This window comes from Dipodomys spectabilis, unplaced genomic scaffold, assembly GCF_019054845.1.
Source record: "Dipodomys spectabilis isolate Male_0828 unplaced genomic scaffold, ASM1905484v1 ptg000019l, whole genome shotgun sequence".
Lineage (NCBI taxonomy): Eukaryota > Metazoa > Chordata > Mammalia > Rodentia > Heteromyidae > Dipodomys > Dipodomys spectabilis.
The window spans coordinates 16887559-16904863 of record NW_024870696.1 but is presented as its reverse complement, the minus strand read 5'-3'; the positions used below and the strand labels follow the sequence as shown (position 1 = coordinate 16904863).

Here is a 17305-nt window from a genome sequence, read left to right as displayed (position 1 = left end):
GAACTTGAAGTAACAGTAAGAGCAAGGATGCAAACACAATCCTAGAGGCTCCACAGGTGTGCCCTACGGGCTCTCTACTAACTAAGCATCAAATACTGTTTTACAGGATGAAATGTCTCTAGACTAAATGTTCTTTATTGCTGGGCTCTGGAACTTTACTATAGCAACTGCACACTATTTTGTCAGCATACTTTATTTTTTAACTTGTTTTTCTCAAGAAATAATTCTAGCTGGGCGCTGGTGGCTTATGCCTATAATCCTAGCTACTCAGGAGGCTGAGATCTGAGGATCGCAGTTCAAAGCCAGCCCGGGCAGGAAAGTCCGTGAAACTCTTATCTCCAATAAACCACCAGAAAAACTGAAGTGGCTTGTAGCTCAAGTGGTACAGCGCTAGCCTTGAGCTGAAGAGCTGAGGGACAGCATTCAGGCCCAGAGTTCAAGCCCCACGACCGACAAAAACAAAAACAAAAAAGAAATAATTCTGCACCCTGAGCTTACTTAGAGTTTCCAGGATCCTGGGAAAAGGTGAGTACTTATGACTCTAGCAGTCCAAGGCCTTGAGAGCCTGCAGGTATTGGCCAAGTCTGATCTGCACAACTAAATAGAAACCAGCCTTAACTGATGTCTTTTGTTCACAAAATGAGCATAAAGAAGTCTAAGTTAGACTTCTTAAGTCTAAACTCTAGCAATGAGAATGGTCAGAATAATAACAGGAAAAAAATAAGTACATAATAAGATAAAACACGCTCTTTGTGGTAGTAGAGTTTGAAATCAGAGCTTTACAGTTTCTACCACGTGAGCCACACCTCGAATCCAGAATTCCCTTGGGTTAATGGGACAGGGAGTCTCACAAGACTTCTCTTGCTGGGCTGATTTTGAATTATGATCCTTCAGCTTTCAGTCTCCTGAGTAGCTAGGATTACAGACTTGAGGTATTGGATCCTAGTTCTGGCATGTTCTTTTTGTGATAGCAACTCCCTCGCCAGCCTCGGCTACCCTCAAACTTTCATCCTTCTCTCTCTCCCTTCTAAATAGCTGTGATTCCAGGTACTAGCCACCTTGTCTGGCTGAAAACCGAAGCATTTTTGAAAGGCTGATTATTGTGAAAAGTGTATTTCAGACACCTATGTACGTATAGAACATCTATTAACACTGCCATCTTTAGTTACAAAGAAAAAATAAGTACAGCATATGTTAATATTCTATATATTCTATTAAATTCTTTTGCAGACTGTAGGAATAAACATGTACATCACATACTAAGTTAGCAAAAATACAATATGGCAATTTATATCCACATAGTCTCATGTGAGGTTGTATTAAAATTTGGTCTTTTATGGAGTAAACAATTTGTCTCACCACTGACAAATTTCTCAACTTTTGGGTTAAACTCACACTCAATTTTAATTTATCAATTCTGCTTTCGCTGGTTCAAAAGTTTGAAAAAAGAGTATCTTTGTGTACTGTCATGGTTCTAAATGTCAATTATCTTGCAAAATTTGAAATAAATCTCTTCAGCCAAGTTTGAATCATTCAGGAGGTTCACATACATCATTTGACCCTCAAAAGCAATATTGTAAGATTTCAGGAGGGAAATCCAATTATTCTTATGCCAGGAAGAAATGGTGCCTCTTTGGAAAAAAAATAATTCAAAAATTTGAGAAGATGATTGAAAAATACAAAAAGCAAAAGCATTTTCAAAGTTTTAAATTGCCAAGCTCCAAGCTGGGGTATTGGTTTTCTTCAAGCCTATGGTTTTGCTGATGATAGATTGATACTAGGGACAGCAAGAAAAGGACTTGCAGATTCTCATCTAATGTCATACCTATACAAACACGATTTACCTTTTATTTCTCATTCATTCTGTCATTATTTATATTTTGTGATAAAACAAAACAGTGCATGTAAAATATGAAACTAAACATTGGTATCTACTAGGAAGGCAATATAGATGAGAAAAGTATAAATACAAGAGAAGAGAAATATCAAGCTGAAAGTTTTCACAGAGCCATTTATTCCCTCTGTTCATATTGGAAATATTTAGGGTTATCAGTTAAACTTTTAAGTATACATTTTCTTAGCAAGCGATAAAATGCTGGACTTATTCATGTCTTTATAATAACCTTAACTTTTCTTTTTCTCCAAATTATGCTATTTTGAAGCAACTGGAAATTTGCATCATTATTGATCATTGCAGATAATGAAAAATAACCCTGTTAGGGTTATTTCATAATTAAGGCTTACATAATATCATTTATGTGCAGTTCACTGTCCAGTGTTATTACTTGTCCAAGGATTTCACTATGTTCTGAAACTTATAATGCCATTCTGGATGCCTCAAATAGCTGCCTACTTTACTTCCAAAGGATAGGGTATAAAGTGAATCAAATAAACTCTAGCAATCCCCTAGTCTCTGAAAAAGAAGTCATTGGAGACTTTGAGGAACAACATCTTCAAACAGGATACCCTCAGGCTTGATTTCTGAGCTGAGGGCAGATACTCAACTTTAGACTTTGAAACTGTTTGTCGATAGAATCTTAAAGAAGGAGAGGTAGTGTGTGTGGTGTGGAATGGGAATGGAGGAGGGGAAAGCTAGGTGGGCTGTAGTCAGCTCCACCAACCAACCTACTTTCACAAAGGTGGGGAGAAGGCTTGTCTGTCTGTAGTTCACCCGAGGCCTCCATTCTGCTGCAGAGGCTGAAGGGTTTTTGAATTTTTCATGAACATGTGGCCTACCCACATCCTAGAAGGTAAGCTAGAGCCAACACACTATTTCCCATCTACATCCTTTGCCTATGCCCTTTTAACCTTTGCCTCTCTCAGCTTCATTAAAAAGAAAAACAATTGAGAGAATAAATGAGCCTGAAAGACAAACATTTTCTATTTTATTTGGAAAACGTACCATTGGTGATCTACTACAGAGGCCAGATAGCATATAAAGAAAAGATCTCAGAGTTATGTTTAAGGCTGACTCTTATTCCCTCTCCATTTCAGTGACCCCTAAGCATGAATACCTTCCCAGGGCTTTGCAGGAATAAAAAGCATTAGTGTGCCAGATTACAGGTCCTTGCTCATAACCCTAGCCTTTGGGTGGCTGTGGCAAGAGGATCATGATGTTGAGGCCAACCTGGGCTACACAGTGAATTCCAGGCCAGGCTGGGCTATAGAATGAAACTTTGTCTCCAAAATACATTCACCAGTAAGTAGCTGTATAAGCAAATACGTTTTTAAAACAGAATTAGCATCATAGGATTCCTAATAGAGGTTATATTTTAAGGACACAACACACACACACACAGGGAGGAGAGAGAGAGAGAGAGAGAGAGAGAGAGAGAGAGAGAGAGAGAGAGAGAGAGAGAGAGTTACCCAATGTCATAAACATGCATTCATGTATGTGAGGACACATTAAGTACACACATGTGTGCCTCCCCTCGCGCTCCCACCCCCCATGTCTCGAAAACTTACTGAACTGTCTCTTTCTGTGGATAGATGGTAGGAAGGTTCCTGTGGCAACTAGGGCAAGCTTCAGATGGCCTTTCTACAGATCATTGCCCATGCTCCTTCTACCACTAACCTCCCCTCCCCCATTCCCCCAAATATTGGACATAGTGCTTGTCTTAAATTCTAGGATTCAGGATCTCAGGATCTTCCTTTTAGGCACAACCTTGGAACTCTTGCTTTTCTTTACCCTAAACATTTTTTAGGCAACAGGATGATGACAGAGACTGCTTCTTTAAAATGGTCTTGGACAAAACTAATAAAACCACCCATGTCAATAAATGCTTCCCAAACTGATGGGAAGAAGTGAGCAGCTGGTAGAAAGTCTGCACTCTATCCTTCTTTTCAATCTGTTCCTGTTACAAAGGGGAAGGCAATCTAGGCTGATTTGGCTAACCTGTCCAATCGCACCATTCTTATCAAACAATAAAACACACTGAAAAATGTGATCTTGACTCAGAACACTGGTCTCTGTTTCAAGAACATGCAAGTACGGAGTCTCCCATGTATGAATCTCAATTAAGTGGCAAATATGAAGCATAGAAATGTCCTTTACCCATCTGCCTTAGGGCCACACTTAGATACTGAGATTTAACATTTGCTATTCAAGGACTCTTTTCACCACATTTTAAGCCAAGTGCTGTGAACACACAGGTGAGCCTATCATGCCATTATTCATGAGGACTTTGGTTGAAGAAGAAACATTTTGAGATTTTTTTTCTTTTTTCTTTTTATTGTGGCTCAGTGGTAGAGCGCTTGCCTTGCATGCATGAGGCCCTGGGTTCGATTCCCCAGCACCACATAAGCAAAAAGAAAACAGCCAGAAGTGGTGCTGTGGCTCAAGTAGTAGAGCACTAGCCTTGAGCTGAAGAGCTGAGGGACAGCACCCATGCCCAGAGTTCAGGCCCCACTACCGGACCCCCCCCAAAAAAACTCATTCTGAGATTTTTATTGGAAAATTTGAAGGAGAAATTTTCCATCCCAATTTTTTGGATATATCTATAATCTACAGATATATATAGATATCTAAATGCACCCAGTACCCTTAGTCTGCTACACAGAACTAAACAGGAAGTACCCACAGTACAATGAATGCATGAAAGTTAGGCCAAGACCTAGGCTGATTGTGTTCAGTTTCCTAATAGTAAGATGCATAGTCCATCTACACATATGGATAATCCATTAAGTTTCAACCTACTAATAGGGTTACCAAGTAAAGCAGGTAGTTTCTATTTCTACTGGGAAGTATGTTTTTCTACCCTACAAATGCTGATTAAGCATGAAGTAGGTGAATGCATTGTTTTATATGCTGGGATTTATCAGTGAACAAAGCAACACCAAAGAAAAGCCCTATCCCCATTCCCATATGGTCGAATTTACTTTTTTTGAGAATTTCTGAAATACAAGTGTCTAGAATTTTAGGAAGACTCTTAAATTATTTGAGGCTTCACTTTTCTACATAGAAGGGTTGCAGATGGTAAAATTTCTGAGCTGAGCTCAAAGAAAAAGCAAGTGATGTTTGATATAACCTCTAAAAAAAAAAACAGAAAAAGCCAAAATGCTTGTTTTCCTGGCTAGAAGAAAAGAGGGACTGGTAGAGCTTTGACACGAAGCTTTGTGATTCAGTCATTCAACAGTATTTATGGAGCAGCTAGTCTAATATATTCCTATATATTATTTGAGTCATTCCATTCAAACATAGTCTGACGTCAATACCTGCTTTTTAAAGGTTACTTCTTAGCTGGTCACCATCCTAGAAAGAGCAAATGAACAATGGTATTATAGCTACGAAGAGTAGATGCCTTCTCCACAAATAGGAAGTCTTCTTGTTACTATAATCAATGATCACTTTGGAGTTAGGTGCTATAGATCTTTGTTGGCTTTTGTGGTTGTGGCTCACATATGATTGAGGCCCATAGAGGCCCGTGTGTTAGAAACTCGCTCCCCATGATAGTGGTACTAGAAGGTGATGCAGAACATTGAAGAAGTGGTGTCCATTAGGAAGACTTTACATTATCTAGGAGCATGTCTGGGGAAGAAACCTGGCCTCTCTGGTATCTGATGGATGAGGCGATTTCTTCCTACCATTTCCACCAGCTGTTATGTGATGAAGCTGAGAGGCCCTCCACAGAACTGAGCTATAGCTGGTGCCATGCCCTTGAACCTCTAGAACTGTGTAGTAAACAAACCTCTTTTCTTTCATATGTACTCTGCTTTCAGTTATTGTCTTATAATAATGAAAAACTGATTAAAGTGTCTGTGGCACTGATTTATTGTTGATGTCCTAGGGGTTGAATGTGAACTATGCCCCATCTTATTTTGCTTTAATTATTTTGTGGACAGGGTGTCGCATTTAAGCACAGATCAGCTTGGATCATGATTCTCTTATGTATACTTCCCATCTGCTGTAATGGCAGCCATGTGCTACCATGACCCGGATTTTATTAATTGAGATGCAGCCTCACAAAAATGTTGCCCTCGTTGGCCTCAAACCACAGTTCTTCTGGCCTCAGCCTCTCCAGTAACTAGGATTACAGGTGTTTGCCAATATGGTTTACAGGCACAGAGACTCTTAGTGTCAAGGTAACATAAACTATACACGGCCCGAAGGCTACGGCTATGCTGCTCTTACCATGACTGAGATGTGGAGAATCCTCAGCTCCTCTTCCGCCGACTCATGCTGTGGCTCTTCCGTTGGATCTTGCCCAGGGATGCTTGGGGCACCATCCTGATGATGGATGTGAAAAAGCAAAGTACCATTCTCCAGCCACTGCTGTCTCCAGCGCACCAAGGGGATGTCTTCAGTGTTTCCTGAGATCTCTAGAAGATAAACACGAAAAGCACAGGTGATCATTTACACCAGGGCTTTTCATCTCCTGCTTAGCCACGGGTGCTAATTAGCCAGCTGTGCCTGCAGGTAACAAAGGGTTCTAACTAGAGTTTGGTCCTCCTTGGTGCTGCTTACAAAGCTCAAAGACAGGAAGAGATCCGAAGAACAGGGGAATTATCGTTCACAGGTCTTTCCACCGCAAATCTAGTGAACCAGGTTCCCACCCATTGAGAAAAATACCAAGGTGAAAATTCAAGTTCTTCCCCTAGTTCTAGGATCAATACCATCCTTTGCATAGCACAGTTTGAATACCTCATCACCCCCAGAGATAAAGACAAAGCTGTTTGTCTTTGGAAACGTGAGTTTCCTAGCCATGATTCCTAGATACACCAGTGAATCTACTAAAGGGGGAGTTGGTAATTACTGTGTAGAAAACTGGCATTTATGGAATAGTCCTCGGAAGGGGGAAAGAGCTATTGAGGCTGGTGCACTATTTCTGAAGCTACAATCATTTGCTGCATAGAGCACTGGAGATGTCTGATAACTTACTATGACAAGTAGTGTTTGAATTCCCTCCCATTTTCTCTTCAGGCTTACAGAACAGAGGTGGTATGCATGAAGAAGGTGATGTAAATGGTCCCTTTTTACAGATATACTCAGTTGTTTCTCAAAGCTCTAGGCTACTATCAATAACAAAATGTCCAAAGCATACTCTTCCCTTTGCACTGGAGCAGGTGCTAAAGTAGTCTTGCAGAAATACTCTGAGTACATATCCCTCTCTTTTATACTCCTAAGTGATATCATACCAAAACTCTCAGACATCCCAGAGTAGAAGCATCTGATTGGGCAAGTCTTTCTCAAACTTCAACTGTCAGAGCATATTCTCTTTAACAACTCTTTCTTTTGCAGGGGAGGGGGGCGGCGGTTGTGGGGCCTGAACTCTGGGCCTGGATGCTGTCCCTCAGCTCTTCAGCTCAAGGCTAGCGCTCTACCACTTGGGCCACAGAGCCACTTCCAGCTTTTTTCTTTTTGCTTATGTGGTGCTGAGAAATCGAACCCAGGGCCTCATGCATGCAAGGCAAGTGCACTACCACTGAGCCACCTTCCCAGCCCCTCTTTAACAACTCTTTATTACCCTACTAGAGGATGAGTATTCTACTGAGCATACTATAATAAACCACTGCACTGCAGAATTTCATTTTTGAAAAAGGCATGGCTTCAGCTCTTCAAATTTTTCACCTTTGACAAAAACATATATTCTGTAAATATATAAAAATGACTTAACAGAAACATTTAGAGTGTATCCTCATCAAATATTGTAACCATAAAAAGAAAGCATTTTAAAATGTTTATAGAGTAGGGAACTATCTTTCACATTATGGGAAAAAAGACACATTAATGTCATTTATGTATTTAGCTACTCATTTATGTAATAAAAATTCACTGGGCATGTACTAAGCACCAGACACTGTGTTATGCATTCAGGTACTAATTGAAATGAGCCAGACTCCAGGTCTCCAAAGCAGGCGACCATAAGTACACCAGGTATATATTTAAGTTCCTCAGTAGCATAGAAGAAGGAATCAGTGATCTAGCCTAGGTAGAAGTACAAAGCAATTGGAAAGTAGTCCTCCAAAAGGAGGAGGATACTGGTGTTGGACTTCATGAAAAACAAAAGGATTTCCTTCCCATAGGTAGAGAAGTAGGTAAAGGAAGTTCATACAATGATAGAGTAAGGATGTAAGGAGGAAGTATCTGGTCTGGTCTTTTCTGGGTAGGTTGCTGAGGATTTCTGTGAGCCACAGGTAACTGGATTGTCCCTGAAAGATGCTAAGATTCGTGCCTGTTACACCCTGAGATCTCATTCACCGGGGGGGGGGGGGGGGGGGGAGTGTAAACTTGAGATAGTAAAGGGGAAAGCAAAGATATGACCACTGGAGCTTCATGCTTCACACTTCTCTCCGGTTGCCTAATGACTCAATAGTTATTGGGTTGCTATGCGACACACTATTGGGGATGTGGCTGACACAGCATCCAGGAAGCTTCTGCAGAAGAAGGACTGAACATGGAAGCTCTCCTTTGCCTCAATACTGGTTGCACAGAGGCATGGCCTCATTTGTTAAGTGAAGTGGCAACAGATTTCTGAGGGTCTATCTTTCTTTACTCTGAGGAAGTTTCCCACATTTTCAGATAGGAAAAAGAAATCCTTAGGAGGCTCTCTGAGACTGTGTTCAGAACAACAGCAGCCACTCAAATCTGGGTGGTTCCAACCATCACAAGCCCACTCTGGCACTTAGGCATTTATCCTTCCAGCCACTCCACTTATGTCAAACAACAGAAGGTTCCCGAGACACACCCTCCACACAGGCACCAATACTCCCATTGCTATAAGAACCAAACTCTGTCTCCATCTTGCCCCAGCTATAAAAAAGATCTCCAATCCTGCTTCTTATAGAGCATCTGATGGCATAATTAAATCACCTAGAGCAAAACATATCCAGCCTCCTCTATGCACTGGCACTAGCCCAGCCAGGGACATTACTCCACTCATCTGTGGTTGCCATTCAACCCTACCTGTAACTACACAAAGCAGCCTGCTACCTTAGACCTCTAAATCACTTAACAATCTAGAATTTTGTTTCCCAGGAGATCCTTATCAATAGGCCAGACTCATTATGTCTGTTTTAACTGTGGAAGCAAGGATAAGTAAATACTTGAACCGAGGTTACTCCAGCCTCACACAGAACAGGGATAAAGACAGAGGAGCTATTAAATGCTCTCCACTTCCAATGCACCAGCAGATGGCATGACCTCAGAACATGGCGAGAGAGTAAGCATTTGAATAGAAAGTCCATCTAGTCTTCTAGGACCTTTTAACTACCAGAGTTTAATCTTTCTATAAGGTCTTTTAAAATGGAGATGGAATTGACATGCCTGAAATTCACCCTTTAAGATATTTAATTCAGTAGTTTGTAGTATATTCACCAACTTGTACAATAGTACCATTGTTTAACTCCAGAAGTTTCATCTGCTCAAAAAGAAATCCCATATCCATGAGCATCTCAAAGCGACTCACAAGGAGCAAAGTGATCTGCACTGGAGTCTTCGGTGTGGGAGCACTAAGTGGGAGCACTAAAGAACAGGTGCAGGGAGGGTAGTGACAAAGTCTCCCATGTGATGGTGGGTCAGGGCAGTCTAGTCCTGGTTTGGAGGCCATTCCTCTTAAGCACTCTGTGTATTCTTCATGCCCATCTCCATAGTGACATCATGATTCTGCCCAGGCCAGGTTCACCACAGAGGGCAAAGGGGTGAACGAAAGAGAGCACTATGCCTGCCAAGGGCTCTTGTCATTTTTTAGTTTCAAGATAATTACACAATAATGATGTCTTTCTTGGTGTTTTTCCCCTCTCCTGGCAGGATATGACATAAAAGAGCTCAAAGACTAAACCAGAAACTTATTTGCTTACGCTATACCTGGCCTGGTCAACTAATGAAAAACCACATAGGGCACACTAAGAGTCTTGCCAGTTTCTTCACCAACAGCGCTTAGAATCTCAATGCAATCATGTTGATCTAGATGTCACCAAAATAGCCAAGAATAAGAAATGCAATGTGAGACAGCCTGGAGATTTCCCAAGGAGAACATTGTGGAGATTATACAATAGTTATTCTAGTTCAAATACACCGGGGAATTGCCAATGCGGTAATATACAATATACTGTATAAAACAAGCGCTAACAGGATCCTGGGTGGTCATCTCATGATGCCACTGGTGTCATGAGCACAAAGGCCATTACCACACTGTGGGACCAAGACATCCAGAAAGACAGGCTGGCTTTTACCAGGTCCCTTCTTCCCTCTGCAAGTCCTCCATCCTTCAGAACCTCTCCAAATTCGGAAACGGCCTGTAATTCACAGAAACCAGATGCCATTCATTCTTTTTTTATTTAATTTAATAAGTTTTTTTTATTGTGAACATACCGTACAGAAGGATTACAATTACATGAACAAGGTAATAAGTACATTTCTTACCAAGCATTGTTGCCTCCTCCTTTGTTTTTAACCTTACCATCCCTGCCCACCCACCTCCACGACTACACTCCTCCCTCCCACCCCTCCCCCCTTGCCAAAGTTATAAAGTTTGTTTTTCAACAAAGCATTTTGTACATCTCATTGTTGCAATGGGTCCACCTGTATCCCTATTTAAACAATTTGGTTTTTTTCCCTTCCCCTCCCCAAATTATACCAACTTCAAATACAGTGAAAATAAGGGTTATACCGTGGAGGAGGGACATTCAAAGCAACAAAACAACCTCCTTATAAATATGTTAGAAACAATAGCAAGAAAGAAAAAAACCACTTGTGTCCTGATCTTGGGTTCATTTCGCCTAACATTAACTTACTGGAACTTTTTCGCTTGACTCAGACATATACCAGTTATTGCAAATAAGGGAAACCATGCAACCTATGTTTCTTTGGGCCTGGATTGCTTCACTTATATAATTTTTTCCAAGTAATCAGTATTTGTGGAGCACACTTTGTTTGCTGCATTCAGGAAATGGTGCTACACGCCTCCTACTCTCAAGGAACTTTCAATCCAGAGTGGCACTTTGTACATAATCATAAATAAGTACTCTAAACAGCAGTGGTGTGAGGGAAGGGGTGAAGCTTGGCTGCATGTGAGGTAATAAAATAGATTGAAGAGGAAGATCCAGAAGAAGAGTATGCAAACACGATATGCAAGTTTGCAGAACCAAAGGAAGTAGGGTTAGGCTCCAGTGGCTAAGATCTGGAGAATAGCTGAGGACCTGGGCTAAACACAGAGGTTAGAATCGTTGCAAAACCCTAAATGGCAGCTTAAGGAGTTGGCAGCTAATGGAAAGCCATTCATGGTTGCATCATGCAGGAAGAGTTTACAATGACCAGGAATATCCAGAATGAGAACAGGGGAGAAAGCAGACTCAGGACCTCTGCAGCTCTGGTCCTATGTTATATGGTGACTAAGACAGAAAAGTGGAACTCGGGGGGCCTGGCATGGTCTCAGGAAACTTGAATAAGTTTAACCTGAAGCTTTCTCATCTGTATAAGGAAGATCTATGTAGGCAATGAACTTCAGGATTCTTCTGTACCATTTGTTTTTAGAAAATATTAATTGTACAGAGGGGTTTCATTGTAATAACATTCAGCTCAATTTCATGATTCAGGTTCATATATGGACTGGGACTGGGAAAACTGTGAAGGAACCTTCAATTCAGTGAGTTGCTTGAAGTGGCTCTTCAGTCCTGGCATTCTGCATCCCTTTTCACTCCTAGCAAGTCTGAGTTTCAAGCTGAATCCAGCTGAGTAGTAATGAGGTTACTGAGGTTACTGGGGTCAAGGCAAGAGGAAGCATTAACTTGTCAATTCTTGGCCTCGTGGCGAGGGCATCTGATGAAGTGACCCTGCAATCTTTCAAGGTTGAAGTTGACACCCCTCGATGGTCATTACTGGCTGTTGAAAGACCTTGCTTAGATTTTCAAATTTGCTGGTAGTCTTACAACCTTTCATCTAATCCAAATCTAATATATGCTTTTAGAGGGGGTTCCCCAGAGCAAAATTAGAAAAGAATTGAATCAACTGAAAGAAAAATAAAATGCACTAATAGGAAAGGTTTTCTGTTAGAAGACTAGGGGATGTCTGTGACTTATTAGTATTGTTCACTTACTTTTTTCAGTTTTATTAAGTGTGGCATTATGAACAGCCATATGACATAATTATAATTAGTCTGATGAAATAAATATTAGTCTGATGAAATAAATAAAAGGAAAAACAAATACCTCTAAAATCTATACCGCTATTTTATGCTATCTCATTGGTCATTATGAGTTTCCTTACATGACAAAGATAAGCTCCAAACACACAACTAAACTGAAGAATAACAAATAGGTCCTCTCTGTCAGATAGTAACTATCACTAAGGTTAACAAAGGGATCCTTCTTTCTCTTTCTTTCTTTTTTTCCTTTCTTTTTTGTTAACTTTCCTTGTTCTACCTTCTAGTTTTAGAGTTTGAAAGATATTGATGGTAGGCCTAGTTTCCCACATGATTTCATTATGGTCTTCTGATTGAAGCTATTAACAGTGGTATTAACTTTCAACACCTTTGTAAGAAAATAACCTGCCTAAGTCAGGGGTTAATAACAGTAAGGGATCACTAATTATCCTACAGATCTTCACTTTGATATCAAATGTGACACAAGTCTTTAATGTCTCTGGAACAACAGCCTCTAAAGGCCCTACCTTGTTTCATAAACATAATGACGGCCGCACATTAGTGTCCTGGCCATCTGTGAAGAAAGATGAGGGACAGGCAAAAAAGTAGACAAAGGAGAAAGATATAGAGAGAAGGACAAAGTCAAAGGAATTGAGGAAATAAAACCAGCCAGAAAAATGATGGTCGTTGGGCTGAGTTGGCAGGGCCTCTACACTCATCACCACAGAGACCATCTGGAATAGAGTTTTGAAGTGAAACACCCCTCAAATCACGGAAGGAGAGCCATAGAACATAGATCACCCTGAATTCAGCTAGAACAGATGCCAGGAACACTGAAGGTTTACCTGATAAGTGTATGTCTGTAAACCCCTGGTTAAGTGAACTACAAAATGGGACACTACACAGCCAAAAAATTCTTTTGTGAAGATATTCAGAAACCAACTAGGAATGCCACTGAAGTCCGGAATCAACTCTCTGTCTTCTGCAGAAGTGCTTCTCATCACCTCACACTTCCTTCTTCTCCCTCCAAACAGATTTGTGGAATGACCATAGAAGTATGTGGAGCGAAAGATCTAGAACAAAAATTGCTTCAACTTTCAAATACCTCTCCATTTCTCAAAGTAACTACAAACTTTTCAACTTGTTAAATGGGTAGTAGACATTTCCACTTTATATAATAATCACCTGAAGAGTCACTGAACTTCTATGTCCCCAGCTTGGTGACATTGCCCCTGCACTGCATAAACAGAAGTCTTGAAGCATCGCTCCTCCAGGGATGAATCACAGAATGAATGGCAGAGTAGAGAGCATTAGAAAGGGGACCTGTGGAGAGCTCTGCTACAATCTCTGGAGCTCACTTTTTATTGTCAAGTGATGGGACAGAAAGTCTCTAAAAACTTCCCACACTGACCTTGTCAGATCAATGACACAAAATCAGATGTGACAATTGGTACTAGTCAGATCCTAAGTCAAGTTCAGGTCAAGTGTATTTCTGCATGCCAAGGGGATCAAAAGTCTCCGTAGATCAGAGTTCCTCTTGACATCTAGAATGTTTCCATATCTGTCTGGTTAACTAACTGATACACAGAGAAAGAGTCAAATGATAGGATCTACTGAGACTCCAATGGATGGTCCTCAATCTGAGGAAACCATACACAGATGGATGCTACTAAATGTGTTCCAGTGAGTTACCAACCTTTGATCACATATGTCTATGTAGGTAAGGGGCGTGGACAGATAAGAAAACCCCACCTGATCTCTCTTGACATTCCCACAATGCCCCTTTATCGAGCTATACTCCAAAAAGGAACTTGAAATGTTCACTTCCTTTCAAGCTGCCCACCCACCCACTTGTCCTTTTTCCAGGAGAGGCAAAGATGGTCTAAAATGAATAAATGCGGGGAGCAGGAGAGATAAAGGAAGGAAATAAGGTCCTGGAGAGTCCATAGTGTACAGCCTGCAAGGGCAGCTGGGGGCGGGAGCTGCAGGGAACAGAGGGTGGCTTTTTAAATCAGCCTTGATGGAAAGCAGCTAGGCTTTCTATGGATGCGGCAGGAAGTAGGTCACTCTAAGCGACTCTGTGCTGGCATGAATAGCAATCGAGCAACCACATGCACATTCTATTTACCTAGCCACTGAGATGAAAACATTCCTGTGGGGGAAAAAAAAATCAGCCAAAAGGTTCTGACACTACCAGAGACACGAGGAGACATTCAAATGGCTTGTGATTTCATCCAAAATGGTTTGCTTGTTCCTAACACAGTGTTTCTCTGGATCTTTTCAGACCTCAGCAAAGAGTTTATCCACATGATACTCATTAAAGTCTCATTTGAAAGGGAGTTAAAAAAGAAGCCCAGCGCTCTGCGGAAAGGCTGGGTTATCTGAGGTGCAGATGTACTAGTAAAGAGATTTTTTTTTTTAACATACATCAAATTCTATTCTCTGCCACCCGGCTGACCTTTGTAAATTGAGATAATGGCATGCATTTAACAAAATCTGACATCAAGTATGATGTGTAATAATATTTAAACTCCATAATGTTAAAATATGTATTTATAGATCATTTCATACATTGTGAAGAACATAAGTCATTTTGAAGCCTGTGGTTTCACGACTGGAATTCTGATTTGGGCGTTTGAAGTCCTTGAGGATCACTTCCCTGCGGTGGGGTATTGGCAGCAATAGAGGCACCTGGGTTTTGGAAATCCGAAACATTTATTGCAAGGTAATTACAAGGTATCTGCCTACTAGACCCAGTGAGAGCTCTGTTCACTCTAAATCCTCTCTCATCAACTGAGCTGAGAGTAATTTTGCCATAATTCTCTGATCCTGAACTATGTCTAAGTCTTGTGGATATATGGCTTTTTGTTTAACAGCACTGATGGAAAAAGAAGTATTGATTATGGCGAATGATCCTCTATAAATGATATACAAAATAGCAATTACTTGCCCTCAATTATCTGATTTTTCTCCACTTCTATTTAGTTCTTATCCAATTGTATTTCTGTTCTTACTGTGACTCAACTCACAAATGATTATGAACCTATTATTTGCAGGCCCTGCTAATTAGCATTTTCAATATTCATGAGCTAGCTTATTCCTTGGTGATCCTTTCACATGGGAATATACCTCCCTGTGTTACAAATAAGGAGCCTGAGTTCCAGAAATGTCAAACAGTATAACCAAGATTACCCAGTTAGTAAATACTAAGGATGAGGAGAAGGGAAATTCTAAGTCTCACAGTTTGAAGGCAAATGAGTTCTTCTCATTGTCTCAATTTCGAGCTCCTCACTTTTCAAGACCTAGTTTTAGAATACTACAAGCAAATGTCTTAGTGGTTCTGGCATTTAATAAGCACCATCACCATGAACATTGTGTTTGTGGTTGTTATGATTCGTGTCATTCTCATAAATCTTAAAAATGAGCAGTACTCTTTGGCAGAACTGAGCAAATAATAGCTTTCAATGGTTTCTGCAGCTTCAAAGTCTTGTTTTCCAAGAACCCAAGTCCAGGAATTAGCTCAGTTCCAACTGAGGAATTGGAGCCAGTTCATATTTGTACATTTCTGAAAGTGTTTATTAGCAAATTGGATTCTCTTCAGATGTCTTTGAAAAAAGACTCCCCTTATACCATTTTTGCCTTAAGACCCAGTCATGGGATAGATGCATTAGGATGCCATGGTCTCTCCATGCCAACTCAAGGCTGGGTGTAAGCCCAGCCCCAGTGAACTTGCTGTGAGGCACTCAGCAAGATGAGGAACAATTACAGTCGGTAGCTTCTCCCAGAATGCTACGTGAGTGACCAGAGTGAGACTGAGTGGAGGAGGAGGAAGCCAACAGGCAATATAGAAAGAGTGGCTGAGCTTCCTTCAGTGGTCAACGGGCTCCTCGATAGAAGAATCTGTGTGATCTCCTCAAACACCAAGAGTATTTTTTATACTCTGTACTCAAATGGATCCTTTCATTCCCATCTTCCCCTGAGGAAATGGGCTTTCCATCCACTCCCACAGATCTGTGAGTTTTTACTGCTGGCCAGGAGCTCCCGGTCACACACAGTTTGAGGGCAGACATTTCCCTAGGCTCCCCTCTCTGTACCATTCTCTTAAGAGAAAAGGGAGTATGAGTGAGCTCACTTCTTGCTAAACTTCCCCAGTGTTACTTATTTTTACCTCCCTATGGTTTGCAGCTATTATCCTGGGGGCTGGACCTCAAGTTACTTCAAAGTGAAGAGGAGACATGACAGGGTCATAATCTCAGCTATGTATGTTTTATTATGCAGCCTGAGAAAGTGGAGTGTCAAGAGAATTCCATGAAGACTCATACCTATTAGACAAATCCATCAAGAGGACCTTTCTTATAACCACACATTCTCATTCATCAAGTCTGCGTGATGGGTTTTATGGGCCTCGAAACTAGAAGCCCAAAGAAGGTAAGTGATATTTTAAGAGTTAGAGCAAATGACATGGAGAACACAGAGCTGAAACGAAGCTTTCTGACACAGAGGACAGTGTTCCTCATACCAGACTGCTGTCTACCAAAGCCATGTTTATTTACACTGAGAAACCATGAGCCACTGTACTTCCATTTCAGATAAATGCATTAGATATACAGAAGATATACGTCAAGAGCAAACAGTCAGGAGTTTGCAGAGTTTGGGCTAATGGAGCTGGAATTGAAATCAAATTATTAATCAATTCACACTGGTGTACAAATCACATGGCAAGCCGATGTGGTTTCACTGTGACAGACAGGATCCTCCAGAGAGCCACATCTGCTGGGCTCGGCTTCCAGTTACTGCTTTAAAGACTTGACACTGTAAATCCTTATTAAGGAAAGGGTCTAGGTGACCTCTAAATGACCTGACAGACTGATCTCCTCCCTGAAATGTTGATCTAGGAGTTCTTGTTAAGTGAATGACAGGAAAGAAATTCAAAGCATTTGATCCTTAGGACTTATTATTGCTCAGCTGACAATAACATACAGCCACAGGGACTTTTTAAAAAACTGATTTCCTTCTTGTTTTTTTCACTAAATTCTGATGCCCTCCCTCTTCAAGTACTCCAAATAAAATCCTTACTAAGGGACTTGGACTGGGCTCTGTGGGACATGCTTTCTACAGGAAGGATATGATGTAAACAACAGTTACCCTCATTACACCAGCCTATATGAAGCAAGGTGACTATTCCTACTGTATTCTTCATCCCTTCAAGGTGGCGGCCACCACCTGTT

At 40.9% G+C, this 17305-nt stretch overlaps 1 protein-coding gene across 2 annotated transcripts in view; it reads right to left on the bottom strand.

Moving 5' to 3' along the window:
* Positions 1 to 17305, bottom strand: part of Astn1 (astrotactin 1) — a 297563-nt gene that overhangs the window by 186961 nt on the left and 93297 nt on the right. For both annotated transcript variants that reach the window (XM_042674444.1, XM_042674445.1), the window contains exon 2: positions 6131 to 6318. In XM_042674444.1, coding sequence (XP_042530378.1) covers positions 6131 to 6318 — 188 coding nt within the window. The remainder of the gene's footprint in view (positions 1 to 6130; positions 6319 to 17305) is intronic.